Consider the following 15,363-nt stretch of genomic DNA (forward strand, 5'->3'; position numbering starts at 1 on the left):
CTAATAGCACAGGGAAAGTGGGTTTTAGGACCTTCTTTTTCTTCAATAAAGGAAATTAAACAGTATTATATTTTTGACTTTATAGAAGTAGCACATAAATGCAATGAAGAAGAAATATTTTCCCTAAAATATTTCTGCTATCTTTCAACAGGATCAAAGAAATCATGAATATAGTCCCCATACTTTCTTGTATTACTTTTAAAAAATTGACAAAATAGATACATTTTAATAACTTTTCTAGGAATGTAGCACCACCTTACTAGACACTTCAGCATGTTGTCCAAATTCTTCATGCTTATTTTCTTTTTAATACAGTTTTTGAAATTTGCAAACTTTCACAAGGAGCCTTAAACGTTCTATATACTCTTGCAATCTTTTACATTCTATTTAGGTATATTAGGCAAGTCATCCAACACACTGAGATAACATAAATATAATATAAATGATGTTTACAAACGTACATTTAAAGTGATAAGGCCTACTCAAGGGTGGGTATATTATTTTTTATTCTTATTTCTCTTAAACATTTAGAAGAAGTTACTTGAGATCTTTCAGTTCAGTTCAGTTGCTTAGTTGTGTGTGACTTTTTGCAACCCTAAGGACTGCAGCTCGCCAGGCTTCCCCGTCCATTACCTACTCCTGGCTGCTGCTGCTGCTGCTAAATTGCTTCAGTCGTGTCCGACTCTGTGTGACCCCATACATGGCAGCCCACCAGGATCCCCCGTCCCTGGGATTCTCCAGGCAAGAACACTGGAGTGGGTTGCCATTTCCTTCTCCAATGCAGGAAAGTGAAAAGTGAAAGCGAAGTCGCAGTCGTGTCCGACTCTTAGCAACCCCGTGGACTGCAACCTGCTAGGCTTCTCTGTCAATGGGATTTTCCAGGCAAGAGTATTGGAGTGGGTAGCCATTGCCTTCTCCACCCTCCTCCTGGAGCTGGCTGAAACTCATGTCCATCGAGTCAGTAATGCCATCCAATCATCTCATCCTCTGTCATCCCCTTCTTCCTGCCTTCAGTCTTTCCCAGCACCAGGGTCTTTCCCAATGAGTCAGTACTTTGCATCACGTGGTCAAAGTACTGGAGCTTCATCTTCAGCATTAGTCCTTCCAATGAATATTTAGGATTGGTTTTCTTTCGGATTGACTAGTTGGATCTCCTTGTAGTCCAGGGGACTCTCAAGAGTCTTCTCCAGCACCACAGTTCAAAAGCATCAAGTCTTTGGTGCTCAGCTTTCTTTATGGTCCAACTCTACAGCCATATATGACTAATGGAAAAACCATAGCCTTGACTAGACGGACCTTTGTTGTCAAAGTAATGTCTCTGCTTTTTAGTATGCTGTCTAGGTTTGTCATAGCTTTTCTTCCAAGGAACAAGTGTCTTTTAATTTCATGGTTGCAGTCACCGAAATCTGCAGTGATTTCGGTCCCCAAGAAAATAAAGTCCCTCACTCTTTCCATTGTTTCCCTATCTATTCCCCATGAAGTGATGGGACCAGATGCCATGATCTTAGTTTTCTGACTGTTGAGCTTTAAGCCAACTTTTTCACTCTCCTCTTTCACTTTCATCAAGAGGCTCTTCAGTTCCTCTTCACTTTCTGCCATAAGGGTGGTATCATCTGCTTATCTGAGGTTATTGATATTTCTTCTGGCAGTCTTGAGTCCAGCTTGTGATTCATCCAGCTTGGCATTTTGCATGATGTAATCTGTTATTTATAAGTTAAATAAGCAGGGTGACAATATACCGCCGTGGGGTACTCCTTTTCCTATTTGGAACCAGTCCATTGTTCCATGTCTGGTTCTAACTATTGCTTCTTGACCTGTATACAGATTTCTCAGGAGGCAGATCAAGTGGTCTGGTATTCCCATCTCTTAAAGAATTTTCCACAGTTTGTCGTGATCCACACAGTCAAAGGCTTTGACGTAGTCAATGAAGCCGAAGTAAATGTTTTTTCTGGAATTATCTTGCTTTTTCTATGATCCAGCACGTGTTGGGAATTTGACCTCTGGTTCCTTTGCCTTTTCTGAAACCAGCTTGAACATCTGGAAGTTCTTGGTTCACGTACTGTTGAAGCCTACCTTGGAGAATTTTGAACATTACTTTGTTAGTGTTTGAGATGAGTGCAATTGTACGGTAGTTTGAACATCTTTGGCATTGCCTTTTTTAAAAATAACATTTCATAAAACATTAAAAAAATTGCATCTGATTGCTTTCTGTTTTCCATGATTGATTCCAAAGAATGTGATACCATTTTGTCTTAATCTGATATTACTGCATTATATTTAGTAAGCAGAGAATAGAACACCTTGTAAAGAAACCACCAACTTAAAAATATTTTGAAATATATTAAATTATTGGTATTTGACCAATTTTAATCTGAAAATAGTAATTTTATATGTTTCAACCTCAGGTACTATTGGACTAATTTTTTTCAGTCTTTGGAAAAGCAGAATTCTTCATAACAGTCTTCCTCTTGTTGAAATATCCTTCATTTTAAAGATTACTAGATATTTAGTTCATTGTAGGTAGCATTTTAGTGAACTTTGAGAGATTCCTGGAAAATTTTTAATTTTTAATGTACTAAAATTTTTAACATAATATTTTTATTTAGGAAAAATGTTTAATTTCTCTTAAAGTTATTTTCAGTGAGTTTTATAAAACTTTAAAATTACATTAGCCATAAATTGTAAAATATGTAAATATCTTGCATTTTAAATATCAAAGTAATGAAAAACAAAGTTTTGAAGAATTGAAATATCTTTTTAATATTTATTGCATTTTACCTTATGAACTATTTGTTAAGTATGCACAGGTCCTATGGATTAAAGATAACATGAATTATTTATATTAAATTAAATTTTATTTTTCCTTAAATAAAATATGTATAATTGATAGATCATACAAACCATTTTCAATTTGATTTATACAAATCTAATTTGTTAATCCATAAATTTACATCAATTTTATATCATATGAACCATTTTCTATTTGATTTATATGGGTCTAATTTATTAATCTCTAAATTTAGGACTTGTTTTTATAGTATCGCTTACTTAGTCATATTTTTGTGCAATATCCCCTTAATTTAATGACAGAATTTTTTTCTACAGGGAAATTAAATAGCCTTCTCTGAGATCCTAAGTGTAGATAAGTAAAATCAGAAGTATTTGAAAGTTTATTTTAAACATCTCTGTAATAAAATGATTTGTAAAAAAAAAATACTGTAGACATCTAGCATATGTTAGATAGTTCTCTCAAATGAAAGGTCATTGGTGTCCTTCAGCAGAATTCATCTACTCTATATTTATTGTTGAAGGACACATTGTGGAATATTCTTTGCTGTTACCCACGCAAGTCAGAGGATGTTTCCTATTCATTTGCTCATTTAAAAAGTCATCCCTGAGTACTGACTGGCACATCTACAAACCCTCTAGATGGGGGTGATATGTTGAGTGGGTGGGTAGGAGTGTATTTAAATTTATTTTCCCAACTCCAAACCAAGAATTTTCCACCTCTAATTCCTAAACTGTTGTGAGTTTGGACTCTTAGGAAGCGATACTCCCCAGAACCAGCTTTCTTTGGAGAGTTGTGTAGCAATGTTTGAGCTTGGGTGGGAAAGTAAACACCCTGATCACTGTTATCTGTAGCTTCCAGATGAAGAAATGTTCATTTCTCAGTAAGCAGTCACACAATAATAATGAGCACACACAATGTAGACTGTGCTCTGTTCCTGGTCACTGTGAAATATCTTTCCCTAAGTCTGCTTATTATTGTAAATGTAGAAATGTTGACTTCTCAAAGTTTAGATGAAGGGAAGAACTGAGACTATAAAAGCAGGATAAATCCTTGTAATAGGCCCTCATGAAAAGGAAATGCAGTATAGTTTATGTGTGCTATTTAATTTATACTTTAATATGTTCACTAACAATTGTTAAATTCTATTAGGACCATTGAACAGCTTAAACACAATAATCTGCCATATAATTAGGCTTCCTTCTTCCTTCTTTCTCTTCCTTACTTTCTTCCTCCATTAAGAAGATGGAAATCAAACACCACAAGTACTTTGTCACAAAGTTGGTACCTGTGTGAAGCAGAAATATAGGCAGTCTCCAACTTATGGAAGTATAATCTCAATATATATATTTATAAATATATTTATTAGAATAAATAGGTAGAAACTCATCTCACATTTCCCAAAGAAACAAGACTGTAAGGCAAGGTAATAGACCATTTCACCAAGGACTCATTAATTCCATATCTTGAATCATTGTATTGTACCAAAAGTACTGAAAGTGCAGTCAGATGTTACCCATAATTTCTTAGGGAGAATGGTTTTATAGCCCTAAATATGATGCCAAGATCATCTCTGCTGCTTCAAGTTGGTTAGAGATATCCCTCTTTTTACTCCTGAACAGTGACAAGATCGGGAGGGAGACAGAGAGGAGAAAAAAAAAAAAAAAAGCTTCCCCAGGTGGCTTCTCTCATGCCCTAGGATCAGGATTCCAGGAGACTGAATGGGAGTGCCATTTAGGTGAATTTGAAACAAGTTGCTGAGCCCATCTGTTAAAAAGCATTTTTGAAACTAACCAAATTCCTGCCCAGACTTTTCTTTCCTTAAGAATCCATAATGGACCTTTATGCTTCCTTTTCTGTTTGTTCTTGCTCTTGATTCTGGCTGGCTTTTCTCATCCTCTAGGTGACTGCCGCACAGATCCACAGAACCAGTGATTTCCTCCATTTCCTGTCCTTGAAGCAGTCCTGCAGTACTGAGGTTTTCTAAAGGCTTTCACTGTTAACACCAAAAGAAAAATAAAACAAAGCTCCATCCTTTGCCACCATGGGAACCAGACTCTGCTATACAGGCATTTGGTTTTCCCAAACGAGGGATGAAATCTTGAAAAAATACTGTGAGGGGCTAGAATGTTGAGGGTAGACACTAGCAAGTGCAGGGTATGTTAGAAAATAAATGAAATTGTATTCTGAATTCCTGCTTCCGCTGGCTAGCACCGGCCTCCAGCTTTGCTATTATGTACCCTACCATGGAGGGCATGGGTCTGAGTGGGAACCTTTCTGTGGTAGTGGCAGTTTTGATAGAGGAAAGAAGGAGCCAGAAAAAATGTAGGGAGCCAGTCACAGGCAACTAGCAGAAAAGGAAGGAATCCCAAAAGGAGGAGAGCCTAAGTGGTGGCAGGAGTCTGCTTTGGGTCAGTTTTTAATGTAAAATGTAGCATATAAGTTGACTACTGCTTGTGCATTTAGATGAAGCATTTCATGTTGCTAAACAAACACTGATTATACAAAAGGAGTTATTTGTGATATTTTATCCCATACTTTGTGATTCATTCACTTGGCATGATTAAATTTCTGATTTTCTTTACTTTCAAACAAGGACATTTTTTTAAATTTATTCATTTTTCTTTTCCTAGTAGTATGCCATTAAGATTATGTGCAAAAACCATAATAATAAAGTTACCATCCTTGCCTTCTTATAAGCTGGTGCTCAGTCCCTTCAGTTGTGTTCAACTTTTTGTGACCCCATGGACAGTAGCCTGCCAGACTTTTCTGTCCATGGGATTCTCCAGGCAAGAATACTGAAGTGGGCTGTCATACCCACTCCAGGGGATCTTCCTGACTCAGAAATCAAACCTGCATCTCCAGCGTCTCCTGCATTGCAGGCAGATACTTTACCCACTGAGTCACCTGGGAAGCCTTCCTTATAAGCTGGGAACCAGCAAGCAGTTAAGCATCTATGAAGATGCTCTTTGGAAGTAATTTTAAAGCTTGCAATTTTGCATACAGTTTAAAAGTCTACCTCTTCCCTCATGTCAGCATACAACCATTATTCATAATGTGACTGATATTCTATTACTTGATTTCTCTATCTGTGAAGGAAATATGTCTTATCTGAAAGAAAAATAAAATTTAAGTTATATTGTTCATGATTTTATATTTAATATTTTCACAATCAAAAGAAAAATGAAAGACTGTGATCTTTATATGTTGCATGCTAATCATAGTAAAGCTGATTACTAGAGACGCAATAGGATTAGGTGAGCAGCATTTAGAAGCCATGGTTTTCTGCAAACCCAAGAGCTTTTCCCTAACTTGACAGTGTGTGCAGGTAAGGCTAGATGGAGTGCTTTCTGCCTTACATTAAAGAAAATATGCTGCTTTAGCTTTACATGGTAGCATGCCAGTTTTAGTATCTCTCTGTTGCTCCTCAAAATAGTATTTGGTTGCAAAGAGAAATCAAAAGTTGGTGTTATAAGAAAAACTTTTCTTTTCAAACTTGATATTGTTTGTTTAGTCCAAAAAACAAGTAGAAAAGAAAGAGAAAAGGATAAAAAAAAATACATGGATAATGACTGTAAATGCTAGAGTTTTGACCATTTATATGTAGCTACTTCCAAACCAAAATAACCTAAAGATCATCTGTAGATTAACAGGTTCTACATCAACTAAAGCCAGCAAATGGATACCAAAGGGGTAAAATAGATTGAAACAAAGACAAGTTTTTTTTTTTTCCAATCCTATAATAGAATCTGAAAATATATAGAAACTCAAGGAAAGTCTGTTCTAAGCCAATTTGTCCCTTCTTCTTTAAATAAGAGTTAATACATTACCTTTCCTTTCACTCTAGTACTTCTGTAAAAAAATCTGAGTCTTATGAGAAGACTATTTTTGTGAACATGATCAAGTCAAGATTTGATTACACTTTGGGCATGACTTGGATTTGCATAACAGAAGTTCCTTTGGTTAAGCCTAGTTCTCTGTATTAGTAAGAACTCGGAGAAATGCCTTATGACTAGACAGGATCAATGGTATTGCCTGTGGCCCTGTGCCTTAGTTAACAGTGAAAAGAGAATGCACTTTCAGCTGACTGACTGACTGACCTTAATTTTGTCAGCACATCTTCCTTTCCTCATATCCTACGAAGCCCATGTATAAAATTTTTGTCATGGCTGATTCTGTTTCATTGGTTTGTTTTCATTTTCCTTTCTCTATTAGACTTCCATGCAGCACTTACCAAAACCCCTTTTGGGAACTGTCCTACTCATGACTGTATTTGCTTAGTAACTCTCCTCTAAATTCCCTGATTTTGTCGTTTTACTCCACATATTTAATAAACTTGTCGAAAAATGAGCATCTTAAATGGAAAATAGAATTTCAAAGGATATCATTATAAAACCAAAGTGTATCCTAAACATTAAAAGATCTATATCTTTATATGATTCTCAATATAAAGCAATAAAACAAAAACTTAATGTTTGTGACCATGTCATATCCAAGTTGCCTTTGAAAAGTGATACATTCTGATTCCTTATTTGGTAGATAGGAAACCTAAATCAAGCAGCAAATGAGTGTCACATACCAATTATTTCAGTCATTAAAAAAAACTTTTTCTTTTAACATGAACTGTAGGAAACGAACTACTTTGTATAGGTGTAATTGTCTACATTTATCCATGTTCTATTATGCATTAAGGCCACGGCAATAAATGCAGCTGTGTTGATATTTCAGTTTCCACTTAATATATTTTAAACAAAATTGATGATTTTTAGTTCATTAGTAACTTTGACTATTAAGTAGCTGTTTGTTGAAACCTTTAAAATGGTGCATTTGCAGTTATTTTTTTTCTTTCAACTTAACAGCATTTACTATTATCTTACTTTTTATAAATACTTTTCATCATGTACCCTCTTTTAAAAGCACAGCTAATTAAATATAAGAATACGACAAGAAATGTCAACATAGATATGTTTATTGTTGAAAACTTTTTCGTAAGTACCAAAATATTGCTCTCACCCTAGTGCCATAAAACAGTTTTTCCTTCCATTTCTTAACCTAGGTCCCAAGCCCTGTGTCTCAAATAGTACTTGAATTGCCTTATAGATATTAATAGTTTTATATTGCATACACTTACATTGATTATGTGTAGTTAAGACGTGTAAAATCTGATTATATATGTTTGTATATACACATATGGAAATATACTTAATATATGAAAAATTTAGGTATTATATAGATATATGGACAAACAAGGGAATTTCACCCAATATTATCAGTATATTAACTACATTCATATTCACACCCTAAACAGATGTACAAAGTGAATAAATCATTGTAAGCTTTGTCTTATGAACAGCTATCAAATGAATTTCTCTTGTAATGATTTTTTTCTACTTTATATTTTTGAAAACCGCAATAAACTATTGTCATTTGTGAAAAAGTATGAACACATTATACACTAAATAAATTACAGATTTTAGGTACATAAGTTTACATTGTGTTTTTTAAGGAAATAAATTTATTCGAAATATTTCAAGGCCATGATGTAAATAGATTACATATCTGATAGAACTGGGATATCTTTAAGTGAAATTTCATGACTACTTGTCATGAACTTTCTTTTGTCCAAGTAAGTCAAAATTAAAAGTAGAATCTTTTAGAACCGCTATAAAAAAGCTTTAGAAATAATTGCTAAGATAACTGTGCTAGCAGCATAGAAGAGTCATGTATGTTTTGCACAGGGCAATGAAAGACTTTTGAAAACTCCTTGCTCAGTACCCAGCAGTATTACTGAAATTTTGTCTCATATTCCTTAAATGCTGCCAGTGGGAGGGAACCTGCTTCCTGTGATTGTTTTTTTCCCCTTTGAATGGGAGCGATGGAGCACTTGCATGATGTGTTTGGTGCCTTGCATGAAAAAGACATGCAAAGGCAAGGTCTAGTCTGCATGCTGCTTAATGAATGTTTTTCCTTTTCTCTCCCTCCTTGTCATGTGCTTTCAGAAGACAACAATGTGGAAGGTGGGTGCTTTCTACTTTGTTTTCCAACTCTCATTTGCTTTTTATTTCTTAGTAATAGTAGAGTACATCTTGAATGTAGACGGTAAGTTGAACTTCTGAGTATTTGCTGATTTCTGGATTGTGTATCATTTTTCATATAGAACACACACTTTCAACTCCCTTCAGCCCCAAGTGTTATGAAACCTCTTCAACCTTAACTCCAGCCCTTGATGGACTTCAGCATCCCATATAAACCTTAGAATACTTATTTCAGTGTTCTCCATGGAAAAATGACACAATCTTGCTTCTTTTATTTTAAATGAAAAAATATATCTTTGTGGTTTCCGAACCCAGTGCATGATTCTTCATTTTTTTTTCTTGATCAAAATGATTTCTTTTGTAAATTTTGAGTATTATTATATCATCTCTAGCCCATTGGTTTAGTTTCAAATGATTTGATTTTTTAAAAAACACAAAATAAAGTATAAGAGGCATAAATTTAGATTAAAAATAAGCCATTGGTTCATGGAAATAAAAGCATTCAGCATTCCAGCATGATTACTGGTAAGTATATTTGTAATATTCTATGTCTGTTAAATAGAATTATGGTATTTGTTCAAGGTTTTCTAAAATTATCAAGAGCTTTTGAGAAAGCTATACATTTTTCCTGTTGAATTCAACAAACTAAAACATGTTTCAACATCTTTTTCTAAATTGAAAAAAAAAAGCAAAATATAGTTGATTTTCTATGTTGTGTTAGTTTCATATTTCAACATCCTTACCTTTAAGGAACTTAAATGCATTAGTGCATGTGCTTTAAAATGAATATGTAAAGGATAAAAACATGAAAAGAACTAGGAAGTGCAAAGAACTGTGAAAGGGAAATTGATGTCATATCACCTTACATGATCATAGCATTAGCAGTTCAGATTCTCTAGAAAGAGTCCCCATCTAATGTAACAGATTAAAATTACTAAAATTTGATGTCTCAAAGAACGATTCATGCTAATACAAAATTGATCAGTAGCAGATATCAGCATATTATTTGTGATTATTTTGTGGATTCTTTCAATTGCTTAGTTGCCGAACATTTGTTTCATAATTTAAGTAAAACAAATTAAAAGTTTAAAAGAAATCACCAGTGAAAAATTTTCCAGGTATTGCTTCTGTAAATGGCATCTTTTTTTCTACAGTATAATTTAAATAGCGTGTGAGTGTGCACTTGGTAAAGATATTACCCTTACAGGTCTGACTGACATTGTTCAAAATCATTCTCATTTATAGTTGTGCATGTTATTTGAATTCAAAAGGTTGGTTTTTTTTTTAAGTATCTTTTTGGCTTTTTTTGTATTTCTTTAATCATCCTGTAAAAAGGTCTATGTTTTTGTTCTTTTCTCTTTAAATCCAGTTGCATTCAAAGGGGCTTTAAAATCAGCTTAATGAGCATGTATGACTCGCTCCTTACACATCTCATGAAAAAAATTGACAAGATTTTCAGAGTATAGGCTCATAAACTATTGTAATAAAGTTCATTCAATCATTGGAGAAGGAAATGGCAACCCACTCCACTACTGTTTCCTGGAAAATTCCATGGATGGAGGAGCCTGATAGGCTCCAGTCCATGGGATTGCAAAGAGTTTGACACGACTGAGCAACTTCACTTTATTCGATCATAATTTTTAATGTCTATGTTTATAACTCCACTTTGACCATATAGTCTAACTGCCTTGGAGGTAGGGAGTATAACACAAACAATGCAAATGTTATTGATATTTAAAAATTTCTATTCTTACTAAGGTAGTATTAAAAGCCATTAGAAGAATGTAAAAATTACATCTTGCACAGAATTATTTCCCTGATTTATTTTACAAAAAAGTTGTGAACTATTGTTAGGAAATGTATAATAATTTTTAAATGAAATTAAATGAAAAATTGTATAACCTGGGCAGAAAAGCTGCTATTCTTAAGCACATAAAGTATCATGAGTCACCAATGAATCATAAACTTTTTAAACTGATTGTGATTTTTGTTTTGTTTAAAAATCACTTAGAAAATATAAAAGAAACTAGATTACAGAAACATTGAACTACTGTACTAAATAATTTTTATATCATAATTATATGATGATTTGTAATTGTGTCTGCCCCACAGTAATGTGTAAATACCCCTTAAAATTTTAAGGCCATAATATAGGTTATTTCAATACTGATTCAAGTAATATACAATGCTGTTTAGCTCAAAGCCTCAAATATATTTGAACAGTGGGAAATGAAATATACATTTTATTAAATTTGTATGTATGCTTTATTTCTCTAGCATTTTCCCATATTCTTGAAATATATAGGGATTGAAATGTAACTTAATTTCTAAATTTAGAATAAAGAACTAGGAATTAATGCTGAAAAGTAAAACATATATTTATACATAGTGAAATAATTTTTAAAAGAAAATTACTAGTATTCTTTAGAAAATGGGTAGTCTTCAATCTTAAATTGTCAAGGAAGAATTAAAAATAATTTAAATAAACAAAAGGAATTCCATATTCTTTTAGAAAACTATCTTGATGAAATTTTATCTTAAATATACTCATGTTAACTCATACTTTAATATTGAAGTGATGTTTAAGTAAAATATTAAATAATTTTGTTTTCCATGGAAAATTACTTAAGCCTGTTTAAAGGTCATCCATTGTTTCTTAAAAAAATTCTAACTTTACAACTGCATGTCTGATGATCTCTTTTATATTTGAACAAGCTTATTCAGTTCCTAACTGTGTCAGACAAGGGGCCATTTCTGCATTATCATTTCAGTGTGACTCAGGATGTGTTTTTCTGTTTTTCATTTAATTATGAAACGTCTCATTTTTTATGAGAGGAAAAAGATCAGACCCAGCCCATGTTTCAGGTATTCCCTTGGGTTTTTTTTTTTTTTTTTTAAGTATAATTTCGTCACCAAAGAAGGCAAACCCTGTGGGGGCAGTGTTCAAAACAGCCTTATCAGAGGGCATGCAGGGCAGATGCAATATTTAAGGGGTTGGTTGGATTTTAAGTCATGCTCTTATGCTGTTGAATGCTCCAACTGATACATGGAAGAAATACACAGTACAGCACATGCAAGTGTTTAAATTGCAGTTCTATAAATCTTTGCCCCAAAGCATTCCAACCAGGAGTTGAAAGAATGCTTTTGATTTGCCTCTGTGATACAGACACGTCTCATAGGAAACAAGATGTCTGTCACTGAACATTTTTGTCACTGTGACAACCCTGCCTTCCCATGCTCCCTTGTTTATTGCTGACTGTGCTCTTGTTTCCCTTCAAGGTCTGGCGCACCTGATGATGGGCGACCAAGGTATGGGCTCTGTTCCTTTTCCACTCTGCTTTCAGTGTTTTCTTGTTCTCTAGCCGCTTTCAAACCATTGCTGCAAAGGATGGGCAAATGCTTGCAAGTTATCTGGCTGCAAATAAAATGCATAACTTTGTTCACATTTTTTCATGTGTTTTTCTCCCCTTTATTTGTTGGTTTGGTATTGGTTTGCTCCTTTGACTTTTATTTTCCTTCATTCTTGCACTATATCTGCAAATAAATGAGACATAAGAACTTGTAATTGAGAGTTTCCATACGTTTATCAGCATATGCAGTTAAAGGTAGTTATAGTAAAGAAAATCAGAGAGCCACTAATATATGAAAGAAGATACTTGGTTTAATGTACTGCACCAAAAAGAGTCCATTTTTCACCCATGCATGGCAGTTTGGGAACATATGCAGACATCTTTGGCTTCTGGCTTCTTGAATGCTGAGTATAGTGTTCTACAAAATCAATACTTTTTCTACCTACAGGCATTGTGTATCTCCTTTTGTGCAGTCTTTTAAAGTGAGCATGGGCTTTCTAATTTCCTTGCACGTATTGCCTTAAAAAAAGGCAGATTTCTCAACATGTATTGATTATATCTCCATTTGTTTTCAAACCCTTATTTATACCTTCTTGTATATTTAATTTGCAAAGAGTAGTACATTTACATATATTCATAATTCTTATTGTTGTTTCTCTCCTCTTTATTCTCTTTGTATGGAAACCCTTTCTTCATGGAACCATTTCATCAAATCCATAGGTAAAAGTAAAGGTATTACATTCTTTTATTTCTTCTTAATATCATCCATATGAATAATAGTGTGTCTAAGTTATGCAAATATATTTAGACCTTTTGGCATTAGTAATGGGCACTGGGAGGTAGGTGTGAGTGGTAATGAATATTTTATGAATTTAAGGTAAGAAAAATCCATCAAAATGTTTCCCTCTGTTTTTCTTGCTCTTTAGAGTGGTTTTTTTTTTTTAATGTCAGCAGCTTATATAATTAGCATATTTAAAGATTAGTTACAGGTTTCAGTGTCAGTTTTTGCAGTATCATTTAATGGTAGTTAAATAAAGACTGTAGCCACCAGAAACATATCATCCTCAAATATTTAATTCTGGAGTACACCTGCACCAGCTATTCTGCCTAAGAATGTAAGTCGAAGCATGTGCAGCGTTGAAATGGTACTGCTGCAGGCTCATCAGGCTGTGGTCCTCTAGATGTTATATAAACATGTTGACTCCATGGTAACTCTAAAAGGTAGTGTCATAAAAGAGATAAAGGCTCAAGACAAGCCTGCTCTTTCTTTTGTGGATACTAACTTTGTTTTAAGAACATTGTCAACTAGGTATACATTTCTGCATCCCTTGGTAAGTCAGGCATGTGTATTCTTTGACAGTATTGGTGCCAAATTTAAAAGCATGCTTAGTTTGCCATTTAGAACCATCCACGTTGTGTTTAATATTTTCATTAAAAGAAAATAGATGATATGCAGCTGTGGTAAATATAAATATGTCTCATAGCCTTTAACCATTTTTAACTGTGTATGAATGAATGTGCCCTTGGTATCTAGTTTTGTTTTATTTTGGCTGTTTTAAACACAAGCATGTGTTTCTTTGAGTTCTCTGAATCTCTCTTTTGCTCTGAACCTTCATCAGGTGAATTGGTACCAAAGTACACAGTTCTCTGCCTTTACATTAGTGTCATCCAGCAGGGAAGCTTTTCTGTTTAAAAAAAAAAAAAAAAGCCCTGAATATGAGTGTAGAAATAAGTAAGAGAGGATATCAAAGTTTTAAATGTGTAACATAGACCTTTAGAAACAAATGTTGTCTGAGTATTTTGAGCCAATAAAAAGAGAACATATGTTATTGCAGTTTGTATTTTGGTCAGCCATTTCGAATGATATAACTTAACCTTATTTTACACTTTTAGAAACCATGAAAATGACAACATATATCAGTTCTTTTAGAAATTTTATGTACCATTTGGGATACTTTTAAAATTCTTTTTTTTTTTTTTTTTTGAGGCCAAACTACTGTTACTTCCATTTCTGAAGTGAGCATTTTCCCCCAAGTTCCATAGTATAGGAATCAGGCTGACATAGAGGGAAATGTATTTATATTTTATTTTACTAGCTGAGTGAAGTAAATGTATATGTGTTTGTATATGTGCATGCATATATTTGTATGAATGCATGTATATACATAACTTTCTAAATATACATACACATATATATCAATTACATTGTAAAAAAGTAACTCTTAAAAATAATACTCTAATTATATAACCATTTAACTCTACTTATGGAATAATTCATTTTTATGCTTACCTGATATTCATTTTGGTATAATTAATGTTAAGTGTCACTTAACTTTTTTCAGTTGTATTATGTCAGTCATAAAAGTTTTCTATTGACATGTGTGTCAAAAATATTTTTGCTTTACCAGTTTTCATCAAATTTTATTTCTCAATCAGCACAAAACTATACAGGACAGGAATTTGGTATTTACATTATTTTTCTGTTAATAGGGCTAGGACACTTCTTGGTGTTAAATGGGAAATGAAGACTTTGAGATGGACTTGGGTATTTTGTAAAACAGTGATCACCTTTACATGTTGGTTAAGCTATATATATATATATATATATATATACACATATATATGCATATATATAATGAGAAACATGATTTGTAAGTCTGCATTAGTTGCAAATTAGTTCAACAAATCTGCATTCTAGAACAAAAAATCCAGTCTTGACTGTGATGAGTCATAAATGAGTGTCAATAAAATAGGGAATGAAAACATGGAAAGAAATGGAAGTGCAGGGAGAGTGGTAAATAGTATGATTAGTGATGGGCATTCAGAAAACATAAAGATAATATGAATCAGGGTCTCCTTTAGGAGGCTATCCTTGCCTTGTACCACCTGTTGGAGGAGTCAAAAATGTCTAGAAACTTTACAGTGTAGCCTTTTGTATCAGGTTAAATCCTAGTTGTGCATAAAACGTGTTAAATCTACCTAGTCTTAAGTAACATAATGCATGGAAAATTCATGCTTGTCAAATCTTCCCATCTAATTTTAATCCTGAAACATTTTTTGGACCCACCATTTCTCTTTAGGAGTAGTGAATTCAGGTGCTCTGGAATAATCATTTGGGAATTAAAATCTTCCTTTATTGAATCCAGAAGCAAAACCAAGTTCAAGAATATTATTGCTATCATTTTGATAT

At 33.5% G+C, this 15,363-nt stretch overlaps 1 protein-coding gene across 28 annotated transcripts in view; it reads left to right on the forward strand.

Moving 5' to 3' along the window:
• The window catches only part of NRXN1 (neurexin 1), a 1,208,609-nt gene that overhangs the window by 109,279 nt on the left and 1,083,967 nt on the right, over positions 1–15,363 (forward strand). For 22 of the 28 annotated variants that reach the window (XM_042246177.2, XM_060413877.1, XM_060413886.1 and 19 more), the window contains exons 3-4: positions 8,788–8,805; positions 12,103–12,132. The exons of 4 other annotated variants lie outside the window; for them this stretch is intronic. In XM_042246177.2, coding sequence (XP_042102111.1) covers positions 8,788–8,805; positions 12,103–12,132 — 48 coding nt within the window. The remainder of the gene's footprint in view (positions 1–8,787; positions 8,806–12,102; positions 12,133–15,363) is intronic. 2 more of the 28 variants (XM_042246181.2, XM_042246193.2) reach the window with 1 other exon arrangement.

The sequence above is a fragment of the Ovis aries genome, chromosome 3 (assembly GCF_016772045.2).
Source record: "Ovis aries strain OAR_USU_Benz2616 breed Rambouillet chromosome 3, ARS-UI_Ramb_v3.0, whole genome shotgun sequence".
NCBI lineage: Eukaryota > Metazoa > Chordata > Mammalia > Artiodactyla > Bovidae > Ovis > Ovis aries.